General features: G+C 41.0%; 1 protein-coding gene and 1 long non-coding RNA gene across 7 annotated transcripts in view; one reads left to right on the forward strand and one right to left on the reverse strand.

The window, feature by feature from the left end:
• The window catches only part of TRMT11 (tRNA methyltransferase 11), a 32,366-nt gene extending 16,419 nt beyond the window's left edge, over positions 1-15,947 (reverse strand). For 2 of the 6 annotated variants that reach the window (XR_012586230.1, XM_074580801.1), the window contains exons 1-9: positions 15,698-15,892; positions 12,027-12,092; positions 10,761-10,834; positions 8,358-8,439; positions 8,183-8,275; positions 7,021-7,155; positions 5,180-5,336; positions 1,039-1,119; positions 236-400 (exon numbers count right to left, since the gene is read on the reverse strand). Coding sequence is in view for 4 of the 6 variants with exons in the window: in XM_074580801.1 (XP_074436902.1) it covers positions 236-400; positions 1,039-1,119; positions 5,180-5,336; positions 7,021-7,155; positions 8,183-8,275; positions 8,358-8,439; positions 10,761-10,834; positions 12,027-12,092; positions 15,698-15,805 (961 nt within the window). In the remaining 2 variants the exon portion in view is untranslated. Of the gene's footprint in view, positions 1-235; positions 401-1,038; positions 1,120-5,179; positions 5,337-7,020; positions 7,156-8,182; positions 8,276-8,357; positions 8,440-10,753; positions 10,835-12,026; positions 12,093-15,697 lie in introns of all 6 variants that reach the window. The other 4 variants (XR_012586229.1, XM_074580803.1, XM_074580800.1 and 1 more) reach the window with 4 other exon arrangements.
• LOC141741016 (uncharacterized) lies at positions 15,830-20,814 on the forward strand. The gene is made up of 3 exons (XR_012586231.1): positions 15,830-15,898; positions 18,311-18,693; positions 18,966-20,814. It is a non-coding gene; the product is annotated as an uncharacterized LOC141741016 (long non-coding RNA).
• Positions 20,815-22,532: the final 1,718 nt, after the last annotated feature.

Consider the following 22,532-nt stretch of genomic DNA (forward strand, 5'->3'; position numbering starts at 1 on the left):
TCCACGGAAGAAAGTATTACTTCCAGTTTTGTTACACATTTATAACTATCCCTAAAGCAAATGCAGGGATGTCAAATGCAGATCCAGTCTCCACAGTGCTGCCCTCAACATTCATCTTTTGCAATACAGAAACTGCAGACCTGAGCACTCAGAGACATTAAATCAATGTACATAGACACAGGCAATAATCTTTCAGTCATTGTTATTAGGCAACAAAAAGCATTAACAAACTTACGATCTGTAATGATTGCATCAAACAGCATCCCTTTTCGCCATATTGGTCTTGAAGAATCAGAAACTAGCGCATCAAGGTAATATTTCTCTAAACCATACTGTCGAAGATTAGCTCTGATGTTTTCATCTGGCCCTCTCCATTTCTGGTTCTTTCTGCTTGCCTTGCCTGGGTCGGGTAGAATGGGAAAAAAAGCACACTCAAACTATTTTATAGGAAAAGCTTTCACATACTCTATCATTTATTTTAGAGGAAAAGAATTAAATGTCGCATACAAAACCAGAGTTTATCTCCTGCCTTAGGAGATAAACTCATTGTGACAAATATTTGCGATAAACCTCACAAGTAGCAAGGAATAATAAAAATAGATGAGAAAAGTTCTGCTGTATCATCTACATAGGGTCTCACAGAACACATTTATAAAAATGTTGTTTTGTAAGATGTTCTCACTATTCGTCAGTCATAATCCTGTCCAATCGGTCAGGTAAAGTTTTCACTGGGATTAGACTTCCTGGGGTTAGGTTACGAGAAGCTTCCTACATCACATGCTAAGAAAGCAATATTTATTGTAATTATTATTCAGAACTCTGTTTTGGCTTTTGTTATTCCTTTTAGTATTTCCTGCTTAAAAATTAAAGAGAATAGTTTTCTATTCTAAATGTAAATTGCTCAATAAAAATAAGCATGACAAAATAAATCCTGTGAAGATTAATGTTGCTTTAAAATCCACTAAGTATCATCTGCCTATCATGAGCATTCTTAAATTCCAGAGTAAGACTTCAGTGGTTTAGAAACATGTAACATACCTAATCCGTGGATTGTGTTGTAATCTATATCAGTACCACACACATATGCTCCAAAGTGTGCTGAGGAGATAAGAAGGCCACCTATAAAGGGGAGAAAAGGGGAAAAGTATAAACTGCTGTCATAAGTGTTATCTGTGTTAGGATTTTTTGGTCAGGAACTTCAGGAGTTTACAGCAGTAGCACACTAGACCTAAAGCTAGACCCAAGGAAAAAAAAAAAAAAAAAAAGAATTAAAACTACCAACCAGTTAGAAAAGCTACACAAATACAATCAGGGACAATAACACTAAGTCCCCTGTCTGCTATACTTGATCTTCCTTATCTTGCTATGCCCTATGTCACTCCTTACCTCTAGAGACTGTTCTTAGGAGTTTTATGGTTTTCTGTATTTCAAGGCAATAAGATCCTTTAATCATTACATGAACCAAAACTTTTAATTCTAGTTTGCAAGCAGCAGAATTGTTGGGAAACAATCTGAAAAATCATCACCAAACAAACAGCAATTCTACCATGTGTGTTCTCAAAATCAGTCTCCTTAACTGTGTCTAAAATCAAACTTGTTGTATAATGTGGCCATTCCTTGAGTAAGAAGCAATGGTCAAGAACCTTGCAAATGCTAATATCTCCAACGTAAACAGCAATATCAAAACAGTCTCTGTAATTGTTTTGCAGTGTGAAATGTATACACAGATGCATCTTTTTCTGTATGACACCTATGTTGTCAGTACATTTATTAGCATACTCATCCTGCAATAAAACTAATTTTTTTAATCGCTACTATTGTGATCTGATTTCCTAATTAAAAAAAAAAACACACAGAAAACCCAACTACCAAAAAAGCACGTGTGTTTTCCCCTTGAAACTGGGCAATGGCTGAATAGCCAAAGAAAAAAGCAAGTGACATTCTCTCTTTAACGTTTTCCAAATTAAAAAAGGACAGACAACAGAAGATTACCTAAGAGCTGTGTTGTCAAGTTGTTAATAAGGAGGTATGTAGTTAACAGTGACAGAGAACAAGGCTGTGAACCCCACACTACTGGTGTCAACTGCTTATGGATACAAACAGTCCTGCTAAAATAAAGGGGACAATTGCTGCAGGATGAAGAGTTGACCAGCGCAGGGACCAACGCACAAGCTGGCTGTGTGGGTGACAAGCTTTCCCATTCACCAGCAGTGTGGAGAAGAGCATCTCAGGTGGCTGCATTGCCCCACGCCACCCATTCAGCACCAAGAAATCCCTAACAAACACACACTGTGTGCGCAGGCTAAACATCCCACCTCAGGGCAGCAGAAAACTCCTACATCATATGCCAGTGAACTCTACCAAAACTGAAGGTGAGGGTGAAATTAAAAAAAAAAAAATCCTCTGCTTTTTCTTGTGAAATGGATCAGGGAAAAGCAAGGTTACTCACCCCAGAGGAGTCACCCATTTCCCTTCTCGGCTGCATTCCCTCAGAACAGATGGGCAGTACCTCCAGAGGGTCAAGACAAATTTAGCTAGCCCTGACCCCAAGTATGGCATACCACCCAGTCCTATAAAAAAAGTAAGAAGAAAGTACTTTGCCCATCTACGAATGTTTTTGATTACAGGGAAAAAAAAAGTTAGAAAAACATGAACTTACAGCTTTTAATAAGTCTCAGCTGGTACTAGTTCAATTGTGTTCACAAAGAAAGTGCATGAATACTTAAATACTCTAATATGGCCAACCCTTTGACTTCCTATATCAAACAGATGTATACAAAGGGTTAATCAGAGAATCACTCTGTCGCCTGATGACTACTAACAGAATGATGATGGCACAAAACTTCACGCCTTCCTATTGTACGCTTTTTCCCCCCGTCTCTTCAGTGCACACGTGTGTCTGGTCACACCACTATCCTCCAGGATGTCAAAGAAAAAACTCCCATCACTTGCAATTACACAGCATCACAAATTGGCAAAGGGAAAGGGACAAACATCTTCCAAAGGTACAAACAATAAGCTTACTGAGATAACCAGAACAGATTGTCTAGGAAGAATTATAAAGTATTCACGTAAAAGACTTGATTTATTCTTCCAGAAACCTTCAGGCTTCCTTCTGCCCAACATTGAGAAAAGAATATTTAACCAGTTTATGGAAGTTATGTTTTACAACTCAAAACCAATCCTGGACATTACAATTCTGCTTTACAAAAAAAGGGGAATCAAACCTCCTAAGCCAAGGTGGTCAAAAGCACTTTTTATTAAGACAAATTCCAACTGTCCACTCTTACGCTAATGCTGAAGACTTGTGATTTGGCTCATCCAGCAAAAACAGTTTCCTTCCAACAAGAAAGCACCATTTTGCATGGCCATCCTAATTTGGTACTATTTACCTTTTCAGCATAAAAAACAGGAAGAAACCAAGCCAGGTATTAAAATTGCATCAATAAAGAAATATGAACTGCAGTTTCTTCAAAATTTCCTCAAATCCCAAATACATGCTCTTTCCCAACCCATCAGCTCAAACTCACTGCATCACTCTCAACTCTGAGCTATCTCCCAAAATGACAGTGGCAGGACACTGTTGCCCCGATAATCTTGAAAATCCTCTAAAGGACCTCAAGAGACTATTGAAATTCCTGGAGTTTACTCACCAAAAGTAGGTGCAAAAGCCACTGTTCAGTTGTTTAGTCATAAATACACTTGACTGACAAATGGTGTGCCCCCCAGTAGCTCCAGTGTCCCTATGTACTGTTTATCTCAAGCCTGTCTATTACAAATGAGTAGTGCAATAAAACCACAAAAAACGCAATTCAAATCATTAGTCAATTTGGGGAGAATTTTGTGTATTTTATGTTTCGAACTGAAACATGACTTAATATTTATCTTGAATTTCTATAGCTTCACTACTTCTATGTGATTTTTGTCCTCTAAATTTACTCTTTTTTTTTTTTCCTTCAGTTTTCACTCCGAAGAGAATGAATGCTTTCAAAGAATTTTTTGTGATTTAGGTTGAGCAGATTTTTGTAAAGAAACACAAAACCATAGACACTGAAATGAAACAAACTGCTTAGAGATGAAGCAGAGGAATTTCCTCAACCTTTCAAAGAGTACTACCCATCTGCAAGGAACACAGGCACAAGGAGGAGGAAATTCCATAAGACATTATCATTCATGTAAAAAATCAGGTCGTATACAAACAAAACTTCAGACAAAAACATATAGTTCACCGAAGCCTTGTGTTTCTGAAAATATTATATCCCTGGTCTGTTTTCAATGGCACCGAGAAGCCACATGCTAATAAGAATTTGTCCTACTAGTGACCCTGTAGCATTATCTTCTCTCTCCCTAACTTCTCTGCAGTGAATTTTCTTCATCCTTCCATTAATGTATGTATTTTTAAATTGTATGCGTCTCACACTTGGTCCTCTTGGTCAAAGTTTAGCAAAATCCAGGTCAGAAACACAGACTTTGTTATGCTTTTGAAGAAACTACTATAGGTAGCTTAACACAATACACTCTTGTGTGATTAAATGGCACAACCTGACACAATAGATCTTCTATTTTCCCTTTGGTAAAAAGTACTTCTATACCACACACAGTAATATATGGAATAAAAGCTCCCCCTCCTGGCTTAACTAAGAAAAGTTCTGCTGGGGCCGAATACGCGGGGTGATCAATATTATCCTGAAGTCGAGACGTGATGGTACAAGCAACTCATCACTATTGAATGCTACGACCTAACTATTTCTATGTTGTGTTATATGCCCAGAAGTGCCCTTAGCACTCCTCTAAATAGCCACCTCCAAAACTGCTGCTCCTTGTAACATTCTGAAAGTGGCTGCAGGGAGCGCTCTAGCCAAATTTCAGTTCTTAGTCACTTGGGACCTTAAGCAGCCCATGACACACATGAACTGGTGTTTAAGCCATGTTACATAAAATAATACAGTGAAGACAGACTTGTCAGAAGTGTAAAATAAACTGTTTACATCTTCTGAAGTTGGTCTCCCTCCCCCGAAATCCCTTTCAAGTTAATGAAACATTCATTTTGTAATCACCATTTTGCTTTTGCTTCAAGTATCACTGGAGCACCAGAAGCCACTGTGCCAGGTAAATATGTGGTGCGAGCAGTAACACGATCTCCCAGGTTTTCCCGACAGTAGAAAAAAAAAAAATATACCTGTTCCAACAAATGGATCATATACAACATCATTGGGCTTTACTCTCCCATGGTTTGCCATAATGAAAGAGAGGCAGGCATCCATGCTCGTATTTCCAATAAAATGTCTCTTTTTTACACTGTAGGACTCAATTAGTTCTCTTTGGCCATCTGCAATCTGTCGAAACATTTAAAAAAAATCACTGTCAGGTCTCAGATACAAGATATAAGCAGAGAGGATAACTGACTTGCTTAAGTGACAGCACCCCAAACAAACAGGTAACTCTTGATTCCATAACACATCACCTTGCTTTCTGCCATCTGAAAATATGACAGACTTCTTTCCAAGCAATAGATATCTTGGTCCATCAACTAAATAAATTTTTAAAGACAGAGGCCAAAAATGTACAAACAATTTAGAGGGAAAATTCTTCTGAAGAAGTAACAATTAGAGCAACTTTGCAATTATTCTGGGCATCAGAGAAACAATTCCTGGCAATTCAGAGTTAAAAGAATTTCAAAATTATGAGGAGCAGAAATGCATGTTAACACACATGTGCACATAGACATGCACATGCTTAAGGTCACACGGAATTCCATCTTTACTGGCTTTTCTGTCCACACTCAAAATCTAAATTTAGGTTAGTGTTGACAGATCAAAATTTACTGGAAAAACAAAGACCCAATGCTAACATTTTTACATCAGACTTCCAAAATATGTTGAAGAGGACCAAAGCAGTCTGGAAGAAAACATGTTCAAAAGCCCTTCCAACACTATTCCCCAGCTCCAGTCAACATCAGTCTTACTGGGTAAACAAAATACACTTGCCGATTTTTTTTCAGGTTGGTTTACTCTTTTTTAAACACTTCAGGAATCCAGCACATACGGGACAACAGCTGCAATGTTTTGCAGTATTGCCACAACCCAGGGTGCTTTCACATGAATCACAGGCATGGAGAATATTCACAGGTGCTGACAGATCACTTGGATCTCTAACTTCTCTGTACACAGCCCCTGACGATAGCTGTGCAACTTTAGCAGTGGTTCTCCCGCCTTCCAGCTGCCCTTGACCCAGGACATTGCAAGTACACTCCCATCAGTGGCTGGTGTCATTCTGGAAGATGTCCTTTGAAGACCCACTTTTTCCTCACAAGACATAGTAGACCAGATCAGATTTCCTCAGGATATCCTAATAATCCAGCAGATTTGGAGTGCATACACCCAACAGGCAAGAACATTTTTAGTAAGGACCTCAAATGACAAGCTCCAGACAGTTTTTGAACACGGTTCCTACTGTACAGCACTGCACTGTCAGTGTCCCCTTCGGTGGGCTTCACTTGCGGGCTGGACCTGCTGATGGCCAAAGCCTCGGGGATCAGTCTGTGCCTTTCTGTTGAAGAGCCTGCCAGGACCACTTGAAGCACAGAATGCTCCAGCATGACTGATGCAACTCAGTGGGGCCACAAGCCATCTCCAGTTCCTGTAAATCTTACTTCACGTTTGAAACAAGCTGCTGGTGCTTTCAGCTGGGTCTGGGCCCACAATAACCTGACACACCACTGTAGCTGTGCAGAGACTCAACTGCTGTGTTGAGTTCCCTCTGTGGAGGGCAAGATAACGCATGTTCCCAGATAGAAATTCAATTTTTTCCACCTCTAAACTGCCCAATTAACCTTTTTTTTTCCCCTAGTCATAATAAAGACTTGCACGACTTACACCAGTGTATTATGCAGTGACAGATTCAGCCATGATTACATTGTCTGCTTCCATTAAAACTCAACACATTTTTTTATATTTAAATTGAAGAACACTTTCCTGAAAATACAAGCTCATAAAAACTGAAGCAAGCGTACTCACGCACCCATCTACCAAAATACAGATGAAAGGGCTCTTCTGGAACATTATTAGGGTCCATTCCGTAATCTTCCAAAATCCAGAAGATGTGTTCTGGATTCTTTAAATTTACTTTTCCTTTGAATGGCAGAAATTCAAGGGCCTACACAATAAAGAAAAACAGAGTCCAAAAAACACAGTCGATTTTTTTTAAATACGCCCCCCCACAAAAAAAAAAATAATTAAAAAACCAAACCAGAAACCAAAACACAATTCCACTTGTGAGAAATGATAGATTAGTAGTAAAAGTACATCCTCAATTTTCTTTGGATTTCTGAAATGCCTTTCTTGTGAATAAAGATAGATCAAACGATTAAGGATTAGAAATCAGGAACTGTAACATTTTTTTATTAACTGAACAGAACCCAACTTTAGAGGAAATAAACTGTGTGTATTAATTATGCAATTTTCAAATTATAAAAAACAACACTGATGATGAACAATGGGATTTAAAATTTCAGTGATATGCAGCTGCACCAATTGACATACTCAGCATTATTTCACGTACACAAAAACTGAACAAACAGGAAACTGTAGCTACTATTAATACAGATAATTTCAGTCTCTGTAAATGAAGTAAATAGGATAAACAGCTGCTAAAATAAGATTGTGGAAGAGCAAAAATTAGCAGTAATTTAGAAAAATTTCCTAATTAAAATGCTAATGCAGTTAGGAGGAGAGCACAAGTGCTAACAAGAGCATAAGGACAGAACAAGAAATCAGTGCACAATCCACAGCTTGCAACTGAAGTCACTTGTCCCACGTTCTACAACAATAAATGCCTAATATGGAGATCAAGTAACAGATTTTACAAAAATCTAGCACCTAACTCTAGCCATTTGAATCTTATAGTTTTGGGCAATAAACTTCAGTTTCCCCAGCACACTGAGCTGAAATCAGCAGTGATATTTGTTTCTCTTTGTATATGCCTTACATGGTCTGTTTATTACAAAGTCATGAATTTTGAGGGGATGTTAATTCAGACACAAAGATCTCATTTAGAGCTGATAAGACGTAAGCTTTAAACTTCTTTAAGATCACCAGGAAATCCAATCTTAAATACACTGATAGCATGGAACAACATGAATAGATTAAATCAAATGTCAAAGACTTCTTAAACATCTACTTACATCTATCTTTTTTATTTTCTGTGCTTGGGTCAGTGTTTTATTAAATGTATGAATATGCACTTTGTAAGTGGAGTCTGACTGTAGATATGGAAGCTGAAAAAAAGCAAAGATACTTTCATTAGTGCTATTCAGTGTGATTAAGGAACCGTATTATCCAGATTCTTTATATGCATACCATCTTGTCCATTGGATAGTTCTTCAAAGATGCATAGAGCTCCCCTGCAGATCTTCCATGACCCCACAGTTCAAATATAGACCTGAAATAAAGATTTTTTTAGACTGCAGTCATGGGGGGGGAGGGGAAAATGCCTTAAAAACACTTACTTTTTTTGACCTTCTTGGCCACTGTATTTAGCCTTTGCTTCATGGATTATTGAAGCGCATTATTTAACTCTTAGCACATGCTTAAGTTTTGTTCTTAACAGGGACACACTTATTTTTAATCCTAAACTGGTATTTCAGTTACACCTTTTTGATTGGTAACATACACCGAAAGGTAAATTTCAGTCTTAATACCCTTGGATATCACCAGACCTTTTTCTAGCACACAGCGATACTATCAAATGAGACAAAATTAATTTGTACCTACCAATTCGATGAGGTAAGCAAAGGCTCAAAAAAGGTCAAGAACAGACTTTGCAAGTGTTATGCTACCCTGGAGTAAAACAAATCCTGAAACTGTAACATCCTATGGATAACGACATCATCAGAGGTTCTATCCCATTTTAAGATGTGGTTATGATGTTTGACATTTTAAGATGTTCATACACTATGCTGACTTCTTACACGTTTTTTCCCCCCCCGTTTGTTTCCATATTGTCAGCTTTAAGAAGAGCATTGCCTTGGAAGATGAGAGAGCTGATGCTACTGTAATGAAGGCACAAGACCACATCATGGACCTTTTCCCCAGCATTCAAGTATCCCAACCGAGTGGTCTTTCTGTGTCAAAGAAAAAAATCCTTTTAGTACAGGAATCCTAGTCTCACTGCATATATTGCTAAACACTAATGCGTGCATTTGCAACACACCATAACCACAGTGTTTAAGGATGAGCAGTGTCACGTAGTACCTTTTCAAAGATGACTCCTGAAGGAAAGTCTTCAAAACGTTCAAAGGTTTAGCTTACTCAAACAAAAATAAGATTGCCTAAGTGCCAATAGCAGATACCAAGGTCCAGTGGTAAGCTATTTTGTTAAAGTATTCCTTTTCTGAATAAATTATTTAAGGCTACATTTCTAATCTGCATTTACCCTGAAAAAAGTACATTTTTTGCAGTGTCTAATTTTTCTTCTAAAACATCTGATTCATCTACTGTGATAATTTAAACTACATTTATAGATGGAGCAATGAAAATGCTGACAGTATAGGCTGTACGAGACAGAACCAAATATTCATCGTTGAATTTTATTCAACTGTTGGAGAAGCTCTTATAACACCTTCAGTCCCACATTTTACTTTTACACTGACATATGTATTGGAAAAAAAAACCACAAAATGCTGGGGAGATTTTATTTAGATAAATATATGCTTCAGAGCTTTTAATATTCATTAGCAGTGCAACAGAGATGTTCCACCAATCTCACTCTAAAACTAGCATATGTCCCCACAACAAGTAAGAGAAGAGTAAAAAACCAGGGGCCAGTTATGCTTTCTACATGAAATAATAATAGATTAGTTGAAAGAGCATGGTGTACAGAATATCTGCACGCTGTTTTGTCATGTTTTACTTCCTTAGTTGCTTACAGCTGCTGTTTGAAGAGCAGTACAGTTTATCCCCATTGGAAACACACTGTCATAAGGACAATTTTGTATACGTGGGGTTTCTTTAGGTAAGAGCGGACAGCTCAAGTCATTGCAGGTAAAACTGAATACCTGACACAACAAGCACTCAACAGGGACCATGCAATGCTCTGCAGAAACACCCAAACTAACCCTGAACAGGACAGCACACACTTCATATTTGGTATGGTCAGAGAGCCATAGCACAGCTCTGCTGCTTCTCATCCTGAACCATACTGCTGAGGTATCTCTCAAGCCTCACTGGAAAGCACATTATTTAGGCACCTCTAAAAAGGACGAAAAGCAGCTGGAACAATCACTCTGGCATATTCCTGTGCTCTTGAATTTTCTGGAAGGACCTCTGCTGCAGTGGCCTGGCCTGAGGGCTCAGATACCAGCACTATGAGGGTGACACAAGGAATCGTTACTTTTCTCTTCCAAACTTGATTTTCAGTTTTCATGTATCATTGTTTTTATCTTTTAATTCCTTACACATTTTAGAACAAGCCACTAACTAAACATTATTCAAGTTGACTAAAATGTCAGTGACACTACAAGACAAGTACTGGCTCTTCAGTGAAGAACATCATTTCAAGATGCTGAGTTGACCGTACGCTATGTATGGAGGACAGGTGTGCTACAAAATCAGTTCTACAGGCTCCAGCAACACCTCCTCAATTTGAGAGGTAACCAGAGACTGTCTATTTTAAGACTCCATACAAAATTAATATTTGCCGCAATATAGCGGAACAATTTTCCACAGCCCACATTATCACTTCTAAGATTTTTCACCTCTTACTTTGCACATACTGTCCGTTTCATTAGTCCCCTTGCCATCTCTTCTGAAGGAATACTGAGAATCCAAAATGGAGACTGAAATAAAGAGAAGATAAGTGATGCAAATGCCAGCTGGAGGATGTCACATAAATTACACAATAATTCTGCTCTATTAAAAAAGAGAACATGCATGCGGAAAACAAAAAAAAAAAAATCCGTTAACTGTACAGAAAATATAAGGACAAAACATTAAATTTGAGGTAAAACTGTATACTCAGCTTGAATGTCTGAGAAATTTTACTAGGTATTTCATTTTCCCAACATATCTTTGACTTGGTAGAATATTATTTGTTTATGCTCCTCTAGATTATTCACCCTCTAAAGAATCCTAGCACTTCATTACACACAACTAGTAACTAAAACTCAGTGACATTCTCCGACCTAAGCACTGAGACCAGAGTCACTCAGCTTCCTAGCTTCACTATTGCTGATACCTTGTCTCATTGATTTAGAGGCAAACACCAAATTCAAACTGCTGCTGAATGTTTTCATGGTTCAGCTATTCTGAAAAGAAAGGAGCGCCTCCCAGCAGATGGCACTGTTTCTTTTCACACTGTTAAACGAAGACATCCCGAGGTGTATTTTGTGCATCTTTTAGAATCATAGAATCATAGGGTTGGAAGGGACCTCTGGAGATCATCTAGTCCAACCCCCCTGCCAGAGCAGGGTCACCTAGAGCAGGTTGCACAGGAACATGTCCAGGCGGGTTTTGAATGTCTCCAGAGATGGAGACTCCACCGCCTCCCTGGGCAGCCTGTTCCAGTGCTCTGCCACCCTCAGGGTAAAGAAGTTCCTCCTCATGTTTAGGTGGAACTTCCTATGTTCAAGTTTGTGCCCATTACCTCTTGTCCTGTCCCCAGGCACCACTGAAAAGAGCCTGGCCCCATCCTCCTGACACCCACCCTTTAAGTATTTATAAGCGTTGATAAGGTCACCCCTCAGCCGTCTTTTTTCCAGACTGAAGAGACCCAAATCCCTCAGCCTTTCCTCATAAGAGAGGTGTTCCAGTCCCCTAATCATCTTTGTAGCCCTCTGCTGCACCCTTTCCAGCAGTTTTACTCAACTCTGAGTCCTTGGTGAAATTGAGAATTAGTCCATTTTGGAAGATACCTCATTTTCCTAAGAAACATTAAAATTTATTCAGCTACCTACATTTAATAGCAATACTATAAAGAACGTATTTGTATACCACACATGCACTCAAGTAAAATATTTGGTCCTCACTTACATTTACGCGGATTTCCTGCTCACTGCTGAATTGTCCACCACAAAGCGAGAGCAAAGATGTTATTTCCTAAAGTGAAAATATAAAGGCCAGGCTTTAGGAGCATTCACTAATGTTTTAAAGAAAGAAAAGTAAGGGGAAAAAAAAAAAAAAGCAGCATACCATGAATTCTACTGCAGATGGTGACCTCCATAAGGATTATGAACAAAATGTCAGAGATAGCAACAGAAGAAAGAAAGGTGTTTATTACTGACTTACTGTGGGAACCGACAGTGAAACAGTCTCAGAGTAGTTGTGTGGATAGGGCAGAGGTTCACAAATAAATTCAGCTTGTACACACAGTTCACGAACTGAAAAAATTAGACTCTCTTGCTATAAAAGCAGCTGACTACCGCTCTCAAGAGTTCGGTTGCAAAGGAACGAGTTATGGTTAGGTTACGAAAAGCTGTACATTATACAACACAATAAGATCAAGTTCAGCAAATTTCAGTAATCAAATACCACCGTTTTGTATTTTCTCTTTCATCAAAATCTTTACTGTTCAATCCTACACTCTCACAACAATATTCCTTTTACAATATTATTCTATCTACTCTTAAAGTATTTTTCTGACTAATTCACACAAAAGGAGCGTCTCACTAGTAACACTCTGGCCCAGGGCTGGGTCCAGCGCTGAGCATCAATCTCTTTTCTGTTATTTCTCTCTGGTTTACAGGTATCTCAACAGTTTTCTTCAGTAGGTGCCTTTTCCAGAGTAAACTAAATCAAAGATCATAAATTGAACATGCAAAACAGCAAATCTCCAAGAAACAAGCTAGCAAGTAATAATTAAAAAAACCACCCACTAAAAAGGCTTTTGAACTGAAGTGAGAGGTAAACATTGGGGATGTTTCTCATGCAGCCCTTTTACTAGAAATGACACTGCAGCCTCTGAACAAAAGAGCACTGAAGCAAAATTTTATATTGACTTAGATTTGAGCCAAGTGGGTAAATAAGATGATTACCATGAAGTATCCCAAAAAACGGAGAAAAAGAAAACTGTTGCATAGCACTAGCACATGGCTTTAGTGGGACATTACCCCATTCATTTCCATCTTTCCATTTGTATAGAAAGGACATAAGAAACACTAGAAAAAAACCAGGGGGTTTGGTCCAGGAGAATAGAAGTTTATGCATAACCATTTAATTGTACAGTCCTGGGACAGCAAAAGCGCCTGAGATCTTACACATGAATCGGTGGCACCCTCACACATTCCCGGTAATATTATCCACAGGAAAGTGACAAGAATGAGAAATGAAGAAAACATGGCTTGTGAGAAAAGGCTTGGAGAGAAAAGCAACCTTGACCTCTACACATGCGAAAGGTTGCTGTGATAAAGGAAGGTAATAATCTATTTTCGATGTTTACTACAGAGGAGACGAGAGCACAGGGTTCAGACTGCAGCAGTGCTCTGGATGAGAGGTTGGGAAGATCCTTCCAAGAGCAAAGACAGTGAAGCACTCGAACAGATCTGATAAGAAAACATTTGCCATGCACCTATCTGTCCATTACAGACACCTTGTGCTGGAAAACAGGATCCGTGATGTTACCCCTCGGTATCTGAGCTAATCAAAGAGAGATCCCGGATTATGGAGCATGGTTTCTTACCAACTAAGAAATATGAAGCACAGAACTTTATTCTACAGTCATTTAACAACAAATGCGGACTTCACACAACACCTTCAGCTTCACTACCAGAAGAAAAGCAGTCCTCTCCTATCCCATATGCAGGTGTGGCAGAGATGGAAATCAGGCAGCTGATGTGGTTGAAAAACCTGTCCTTGCTCATTTCGTTAAGTTTTCAGATCAATCAGGTCCCTACTGTAGCTCATCACAAAGCCAAACGCACGTCTGAGCGGTGACCAGAGTATAAGAAAAGGGAAATGGAACTGCTTTCTCCAGCAGTTCATAGAATCATAGAATCATTTAGGTTGGAAAAGACCCTCGGGATCATCGAGTCCAACCATCAACCCCAGCTGTTACAACCAAGTTCAACTACAACCTTGGAGGGGGGGGGGGCGCGGTTCGGAAACCAACAACCCCAAAAACTTTCTCTTTTACATATATATCGTCTTTTTTTTTTTTTCACTTAATCTGACGACCTTGCCTCAAGAAAAATTGGGTTGACCATAAATAAATTCATGTTTCAGTCCCACAAAGCAGATAGTAAAAAACAATGCACAAAAGAAAGCCTTAATGAAAGCAAGGAAAATAAATGATGCAACACACATTAAATATTTTAAAACACGTGTTAACGATGACCCACCAATTCTAACAAAATAATTCTGCATTTCAGCACTTTTTTTAAGCACTAACATTTTACCCTGGATATCATATTACTATCTCTTCAAGATGGTGCCTAAAAAAGCGCTTAAGGCACTAAAATGTGTTACAGCGTATAGTAAATCTGCAAGTCACCATGGGAAACAAAATAATCACAAGTTAAATTTACAAACAAGAGGGTTTTCTTATAAACACAGAAATTGAGTGTATGCTAAACTAGACATTCACCAAGGACCCATAGAAACCACCAAGGTCTCAGAAAAAAATACCAGGGAATACTTCGGATAAGTTACAATTTATTTCTTTTTAAATGATTTCTGTGAATAGCGCTTGATCAAATAAAAACAATTTAGTGTCAGGGAACAAACTGTGCACCCCAAATTTTGCACCCAACTGGCATAAAGGTGTGAATGACAAGCAGACGGTGGTTTTGGAGGCAGGACTCGCTGGCTCCCACACCCCACCACCGAAGGGGGTCTCCTCTCCCTGATGCCACATGGGCCAGCGCAGCACAAACCCTTCCGACCACATGGAAACAAACGCTCAGAATTAAAAGCCAAAAGCGAGCAGCCCTCGGTGCCATACAGAGGAGGGAGGCTGGCGACGAGGACACCAGCCAAGGGCTTGGAGACCTCCACTGGATCCCAGCACACATGCAGGCCCTAGGACTTCAGAGAAGCCCCGTCCTCACTGATCCCCGCGTCTTTTTTCCAGAAAATGAAGGTATCTGCACCCTCGCACAGCTCCATGAATGCCTGGGACAGAGAGGACCTCACCTGTCGCCAGGGCAGCACCCACACCACGCCGGCGGGAGCATCTACATCGCTTAAACAAACTAAAAAGTCACCGAAACAGGACCTCAGAAATACTGTCATAAACCCACTTTTTTCCTCCGAGTTTCCACTTTCTACGTGGGAGCCCCAGGTACTTTCCTGGCAACCCCTCCTGGCTCCAAAGGCTCTTGAGAGTGGCAATGAAAACGTTGCCTCGGAGCCGCCACCATAGGCCACCTCTCCGGCCAAGGGGCCACCTCTCCACGGAGGCCGGGGGCTGGAGGAGGAAGCCTACGCCTGCTGCAGGGCTGAGGTAAAAGGCGCAGCAGCCCAAGCCAGGGGTTCGCTTGCCACAGGGCGCGGTGTGGGGCGAGTGAAGGGGCACCGGGCGCCCCCCGCTCCCCCCGAGCCGCGCGGGGCGGGCAGCGGGCGAGGCCCCGCGGGGGCCAGGCCACCCCTCAGGCACACCCGGGGCCGCTCCAGAGGGCAGCGCCTCAGCGGGCCGACCCTACCGGGCCCCTAACCGTAACGCGGGCCCCTAACCCTAACCCCAGCCCCTAACCCCGGCGGGCGCTCACCGGCAGGCGGAACTCGAGGTGCTCCTGCGCCAGCAGCAGCAGATACCGCCGGAGCGCGGGAGTCGCCAGCGCCATGTCCGGCCATTCCCCCGCCTTCCCGGGCCGCATGCGCCGACGGGCGGGCCCGGCGCCGCGGCGGGAGCGGGGAGCGGCGGGAGGAGCCCGCCTCGGCGGGCCCGGCACCCTCGGCGGCGGGCAGCGGTAAGGGGTGTGTGACCGAAGGGCCCACGCTACACCCCCTGCGCCGTCCCGCAGCGCTGGGGACGGGCCCTGACAGCGTATCTGTGGGCCGGGGGCGGAGCAGCGGCCGTCAGCGCCGCGGGGACGGAGTACCGCTGGCTAATTAGCGTTGATTTCATCTCCCTCTCATCCCTTTATGAGCTGTACCGGTGCGGGGCTGGCCGGGGGCAGCCGGCGGGTTCCCCCCCCGGTCCTGGCAGCCGCCCCTCCATCCCCCGGCCATGACCTTCCCTCGCTGTCAGGTCATTAAATAACATTAACAATTAACAGAGGCCAAAGGAGTCGCCTTCGTTTTTCCATGGGAAGGAGGTCAGCGCCGAGGTGGGTGTAGGAGCCGATAGAGGCGCGAAACAGATTCCAGGAAAGGGGCCGAGATGTGGCTATCCAACAAGGGTGGGGGGGGGACACAAAGTTTTTTGTATTGCAGCTCGTATTTTGTTTTGTTTTAACATCTAGACCTGATAACCGTAATCCTGTACTCACTGATCTCCCTGTTATGTTGAGCTGAAAGGTTCGGCTTATCCCGATTTCAGTAAGCTTTTTATTAGGACCAGGCCAGCTCAGCACTGAACTCATGTTCTGGATTTTCTGTGCTGATTTTTGGACAGCTTTTTTTTTTTTTCCCCCGGATGGCTAAGATTTTGCTCGTGACCCGTGAGCACTGCACGGGCCGTGTTCTTGATGCGTCTCCGTAATGTCATCCTGCAGCTTCTCCAGTTACCTCTTCCTGCGATAATCAAAGCTGAGGTTTGCTGTGAAGCTTTGGCCCTGACGACTGACAGTGTTGAGCCAGCATCTGAACGTCAGCTTTCCTAGAAGAGAAAGAAAAGACGTAGAAGTGGGTCAGGTTTGCTCACCTCAGCAGCTGAGCGCTGAGACCTGGCAATAAACACATTGCTGAACTGCTGACGAACCCTGCAAGTCTGAGATTGCTTACAAAATCTTGCGATTGCTGAAAGAGATTTAGTGGAAGAAGTCTGCTTTTATTCTTCCAATCTGTCTCACTTTAAATTTCTTAGCCATATAGCTTCCATTTTAGAAACTCCTTAGGAAGGGTTATTGGTATTGTTGTTTAATTGAGACTGGCTTTCTCTTACTTTATCTGCAGAGCATTGCTATCTGTTCTCAGAAGGTGAATACCTCAATTTTCCAGTGATGCTGTTTTCAACAGAGGAATTTAACTAAAGCGCTTTTTTCCTGCTTTTGGCTGGAGGATCCATGCAAAATCACTGGCAGTCTCTATATGCTTCTCAGCATAGTTTGAAAATGTATGTATATTAATAAGTAAGACTTACAGAGTCTGATCCTGACATAAAAACAAAGTGCTTTTCAGATACTATGTTTGTAAACTTAACATGCATTCCTATACTGCCACTGAGAAGAATCAAGCAGTTTGTTAGCGTGGATTTGGGGAGTCATCTTACATCGACAACATTACATAACTATTTTAGGGAGGGAAAGGAGGAACAATTCTCCTTTTTAGCCTTCAGGGGAATTTTAAGTACACAAAATGTAATTACTAAAATTGAAATTTATCCAGGAAGCTAGAATTAACCACCCTTCTCTCACAAAAAATATAACAACAGGATCATACGACAATCATGAGTTCCAATTTAAAAGTGAAACTGTGAATGAAAAGCCATTCTTTAATATGTGCTGCTGTTTATCTTTCTCACTTCCCTTTTGCAGCCGTTGTGTTGCCATCTCCTGCTCATCCCGTGCACTCTTCTAGACCCAAACACAACACAAGCTTTTTTTGACCATGACTTGCACGTTCTGCTGGGACACTCAGGAAGCTCTGACACTGCTCATAGAGTTCACGTGCAACAGCATCAACACATTTATATAAGCAAATACCATGAAACCTTACTTTAAAAAAAAAAACCAATAATGCTTTTAAAATATAGATGCACCTAATCTATAATTCAGTTATTAAATTGTTCAGAACTGGCATTTTTATCCATTTTCCCATAGAAAAGCTAGCACTAATCCTCTGTTTTATCTCCAAATGTCTGTAAGAAAAATATCAGCTCTACTGATGTGCTACGTGGAAACTTTAGTTTGTGTATTCCAACAGGTGACAGATAGGATAGAGCAAAGACGTGGTTATAATGCAATCAGACCTCTATAGGTATGTAAAAGTCAGTCCCTAATTCATTAAAATAATGACATACTGCACAGATAGTCCATAATCTAAGTATATGTAATTTTATATCGGTGGGGGGCAGCCTGTGTGCCCAGGGGAGCTGGGCAGTGAGTGCAAGCTCCCTCCTCTGAAGCCTGCCCATAGGTTTTAGTAGGCAGACATGACTCTGCAGCACAGCCTTTTAAGGGAGAACTATCTATTCTGGTTTTGTCTTCTTCACTAAATAGGGTGTTGCAGACGGTGCCGTGCTCGCTAACTGGATTTCCACTTCTCTTTTCCGTGCCTGATGAGGAAAATCCCCCTGCTACCAGCACGTATTGGCATTTCAGCTCCAGATAATGTTTTCTGTGCATAATAACTACCGCAGTCTGTGGGGACCTCCTCAGCACAGCCTGGGTTTGTCCACCTTTAATCAGCGTGCAGGCAGGAGAAAGGCTACCCACCCCTGTGTATGGGTTGGTTCTCTGGCCCCTGGAGAATGGTTTGCTCTCTCTCCTGTCAGTAAGCCTGTGCTGAACAGGTCAGCCGGCACTCCATCAGCTTGTCTGGGAAGTCTGCGGGGCTGCCAGCTATAAGGATAAAGTTCTTTAAAAGGATCATTGCATGAAGAGTAAGTACAGCATGGGGCTGCGGGGTATGTATGATAACTGCGGGACAGGTGGTACCCCCTGTAACTTGTCAGCATAGCTTACTGCCCTGTGTTACAAAGTGACTTCCGAATTTCAGCTGAATCACTTCTACTTTTCTCATTGGTATAGAGTTATGGGTGGACTTAAAGAAATCTTCAGATATTTAACATCTTTTTCAGCAGCCTTGCCTCTCACTCGGGCAAAACTCTGCCAAAAATTATCAGGCTGATTTGTTGTTGTTTTTCCTTCACAGCTGACAGCGCGCCCAGGAACCACAGTTACAACCGGTTGTTGATTTGTTTCCTGCTTGAGTGCCATAAAACATTCTCAAGAAATGGAGGAAGATAAAGGGCAGAGTGCTAAAGCTACCAGTGCGGTGGGTGACTTGAGGAAAAGTTGGCAAACCTGGGCAGAGGATCACATTGAGTATCAGAGAAAGAACCCGTTCAGCAACGACGACAGGCTTGCATCTAAACCGGTGCATACTCACAGAGGAGACTCTACCTATGGGAGACCCCCCGAAGGGTCTCAGACAGAGCAGAGGGGAAAAGATGCTCACTCACACGTGGGTAAGGAGGTAGAAGAGCTGTGCTCTATCATTAGAAGAACTGGAGAGGTGGGAGAAGATGGACATGTGAGTGTGACATTCGGGCAGCTCTTTGAAACATACGTGACTATTTCCAATAAAGTAGTGGGAATCTTGTTAAGAGCCAGAAAGCACGGTCTGGTTCGTTTTGAAGGTGAAATGCTTTGGCAAGGAAAAGATGATGATGTGGTCATCACTTTATTAGAATAAGGTTTTGTCATCTAATGAATTCTGCTGCATGGTTCCATTTAGAAAAACATAGCTGGATACCATCTTGAAAGAGGTTTTCATTACAGAATTTCAACTCAGCTGCTTACTGGGACGTGAGCAGGAGAGAAAATGGGCGAGAAGGATAAAAAATGTTTTTGCAAAAATGGTAGAGATTTGGACAGAAATCACAAATAATGAACTAATCCATCGTGCTGCTATTGGATTGTCCTTTCATTATTATCATCCACTACCACGTATACCGCAGTTCTTCAAATAACTCCACTGGCTTACTGCTTTAGGTTACTGAAAGTATAAATTGCTAACTTGCTACTATTCAACACTGATTCTTGCAGGTAGTGATATACTCACTGTGTGGGGGGTCTTCATTTGTAAAACATGGAATTGAAAACTTTTATGGGAATTCATATACTTCTTCAAAAAAAGAGCCTGAAATATGACAAAAGTTTAGGTTATTTTCACATGGTGAAACTGAATAAATGGAAGTTACTTTCTGAAGTATATGAAAAATCCCAAATTTACAGAAATATCACAGCAAGGATATTTGAAGTTTCCTAAATTAGTTACATCTTGCATGTATTTCGGAGAGCTGCACTAGTCCTGGTATTTAATAGTCTGTTCTTATCATCATATCTTCTCCCAAATCTTCTGTGTCTCTTGTTGTTTTTCCTCTGTATCTCACCATTTTTACCTGTTCTGTTCTTCTAATGCTGCGTCATACCCTAGAAGATCACAAAGCTCTGCAGCTGCCTTGGTGAATCCAGCTAACATCCTTTCATAGAAAGTAGGGTGCCACAATGTAAAGATGTGAAAGACCACTGATTGGGGCACTGTGCATTCACGAAAAGAAACAAAAAGGTTCTTTCAACAAAATGTAGCAATTTTGTTTACAACAGGAAGAGAGTAGGGATCCTGTAGTGCCAAATGCAAAAATAAAAGTATAGTGGTGCAGTCTCGTGCCTCATTTATCTGAGGCAAAGCTTTTCTTTCAGGGGACAGTTGTGGGTTCTCCAAACTAGGAGGAAAAAAAATGACCAGCTCGTGAAAATTGAGACTGAAAGATGACCGATAAGAATTTCCTTCGTGGTTATTCCAGGGGAACTTTTTCTATGTTTAAAAAAAGAAAAAAAAAGGATTGGTTATACGCAATAGTTGTAATAATGCTATTAAGAATAATCAGGAGCTGTATTTACAATAGTTCCCACCAAGAAAACTGTATAATTAGAAATATCAAATTCTGTTTTTTACCAATGCAAATAAAAGCTTTTATGTGGTGTTAACTACAGTACTTGACAGGTCTTTAGTGTAAGATATTCTCTTGCCTCAAAAGGATATTGAAATTTAATATAATATAATATATTATATAAATTACAAACTTGATAAAAGTGATAGATTATTTTATGCTATTTATATAAAAGAAACTTTTTGCAAAAAGCCTAAAAGAATGGTTTTTTTGGTTTGACATTTTCATCCAATGGGGATTTGCATTAAAATAAGCCTTTGGACTGAGCAAATACAAATACGGATTTCTTTATCCCTCTGCCTCCTTTTGTAGTGGAAAGACAATGAAAGTAGAAAAAGAGGGAAGAAAAGAATGTGCTAAAATAAGTGTATTTGGGGGAGAGGGGAGCCAGATGCAGATAGAGCATGGAAGGGAAAACAAAGGGTGGGTTTTAATCACCATGTAATTTTACCGTGTTGGAAAGTGGCGAATACATGCTGCAGCAGGTACTACTGGTGTGTGGTCCCTTAGCTCTCAAAACTGCTCCTTCTTCCTGGACAAATCCATGTCTTGCAGCCAAAAACAAGACATATAATTTGTGATCTTAACACATTTAAAATGCTTAGGGTTTTGGAAAAGCATTTCTTGCCAAAATGACACAAGCACACCACAGTGGATTTCAGCTCCCATTAGATAAAGCCTGGATATGCATTTTGATTTCAAAACGAATTGAGCTCCTTAAAATACAGCTACAGAATGTGGTTTGTTTAATTCTATCAATTTTCAAATGCAGTCCTTGCTGCTGTAGCACTTGCAGGAAGCAGTGTCAGGCGGTTCAGGTGTTGACAGCTGACTAACAGGATGGCAATATCAGGAAAAATAACACATTAAAAGACACACAGTTGAGGCAGTGTGTAGCCTGAGCACCCCAAGATGCAAGTCCAGCTCATGCAAACTTACTAGTCCTTCAGTAAGTCTGGCTCAAGTAGTTAAATGACAGGAATCTAGGCTTCCACTGCTATGTAAGTAGGTAGGGTTAGGTGCTTACATGGCCTCTGCTGCACTCCTTCCTGCTGCTCGTTGGTTTAAATATCACTTGAGGACACCTACAAGAGTTTTAAGCACATCTCTGATCAAAACAGATAGGAAATGGCATACCAATTTTATACGCGACTACAAAAAGCTTGCCCTATCATGATACTTGGAATAAAACCAAGGATTATTAGCAAAAAAGATTATTTATAGAGGGATGGATTTGTTTAAACAGAGACAAATTTCCTACCTGCCAGCTTCAGATGAGTATTCTCTAAAGAGTGACTGAAATCTTCCTATGTGCCTGTGCAATGGTTATAAACACCAAAAAGCTGCCAAACTGGGTCAGCAAGCAGGCTGACAAATCCAGTCTCCTGCTTCCAGCAACAGCCAGTATTTCAAAAGAGGCCTAAAAGATAGATCATACAATTGGTGAGTTTGTCACTCTAGAATACATCAGTTTGTACACTCCAGAATAAAAAAAATTACTCCTGAGGCCTGTATAGTCAGGAACGTGTCATATCTAATAAACATGACTCAACTGAGCTACTAGTTTACAAGTTTCACAAAATTCTGCTTCCTCACCTGCGATGTAGAGATCAGGTTAGCATCTACAGGTGAAACAGGAATTTAAACTTTTCAACAGGCAACTTTTTTTGCAACAGGCTCGCATTAGTCTAAATGGAGCGGAATTTATTAAATTATTTTCAGAAAAATTGTAGCACGTGAGGTTTTCTAGTATTACAGATTAT

Source organism: Larus michahellis, chromosome 3 (genome assembly GCF_964199755.1).
Source record: "Larus michahellis chromosome 3, bLarMic1.1, whole genome shotgun sequence".
Lineage (NCBI taxonomy): Eukaryota > Metazoa > Chordata > Aves > Charadriiformes > Laridae > Larus > Larus michahellis.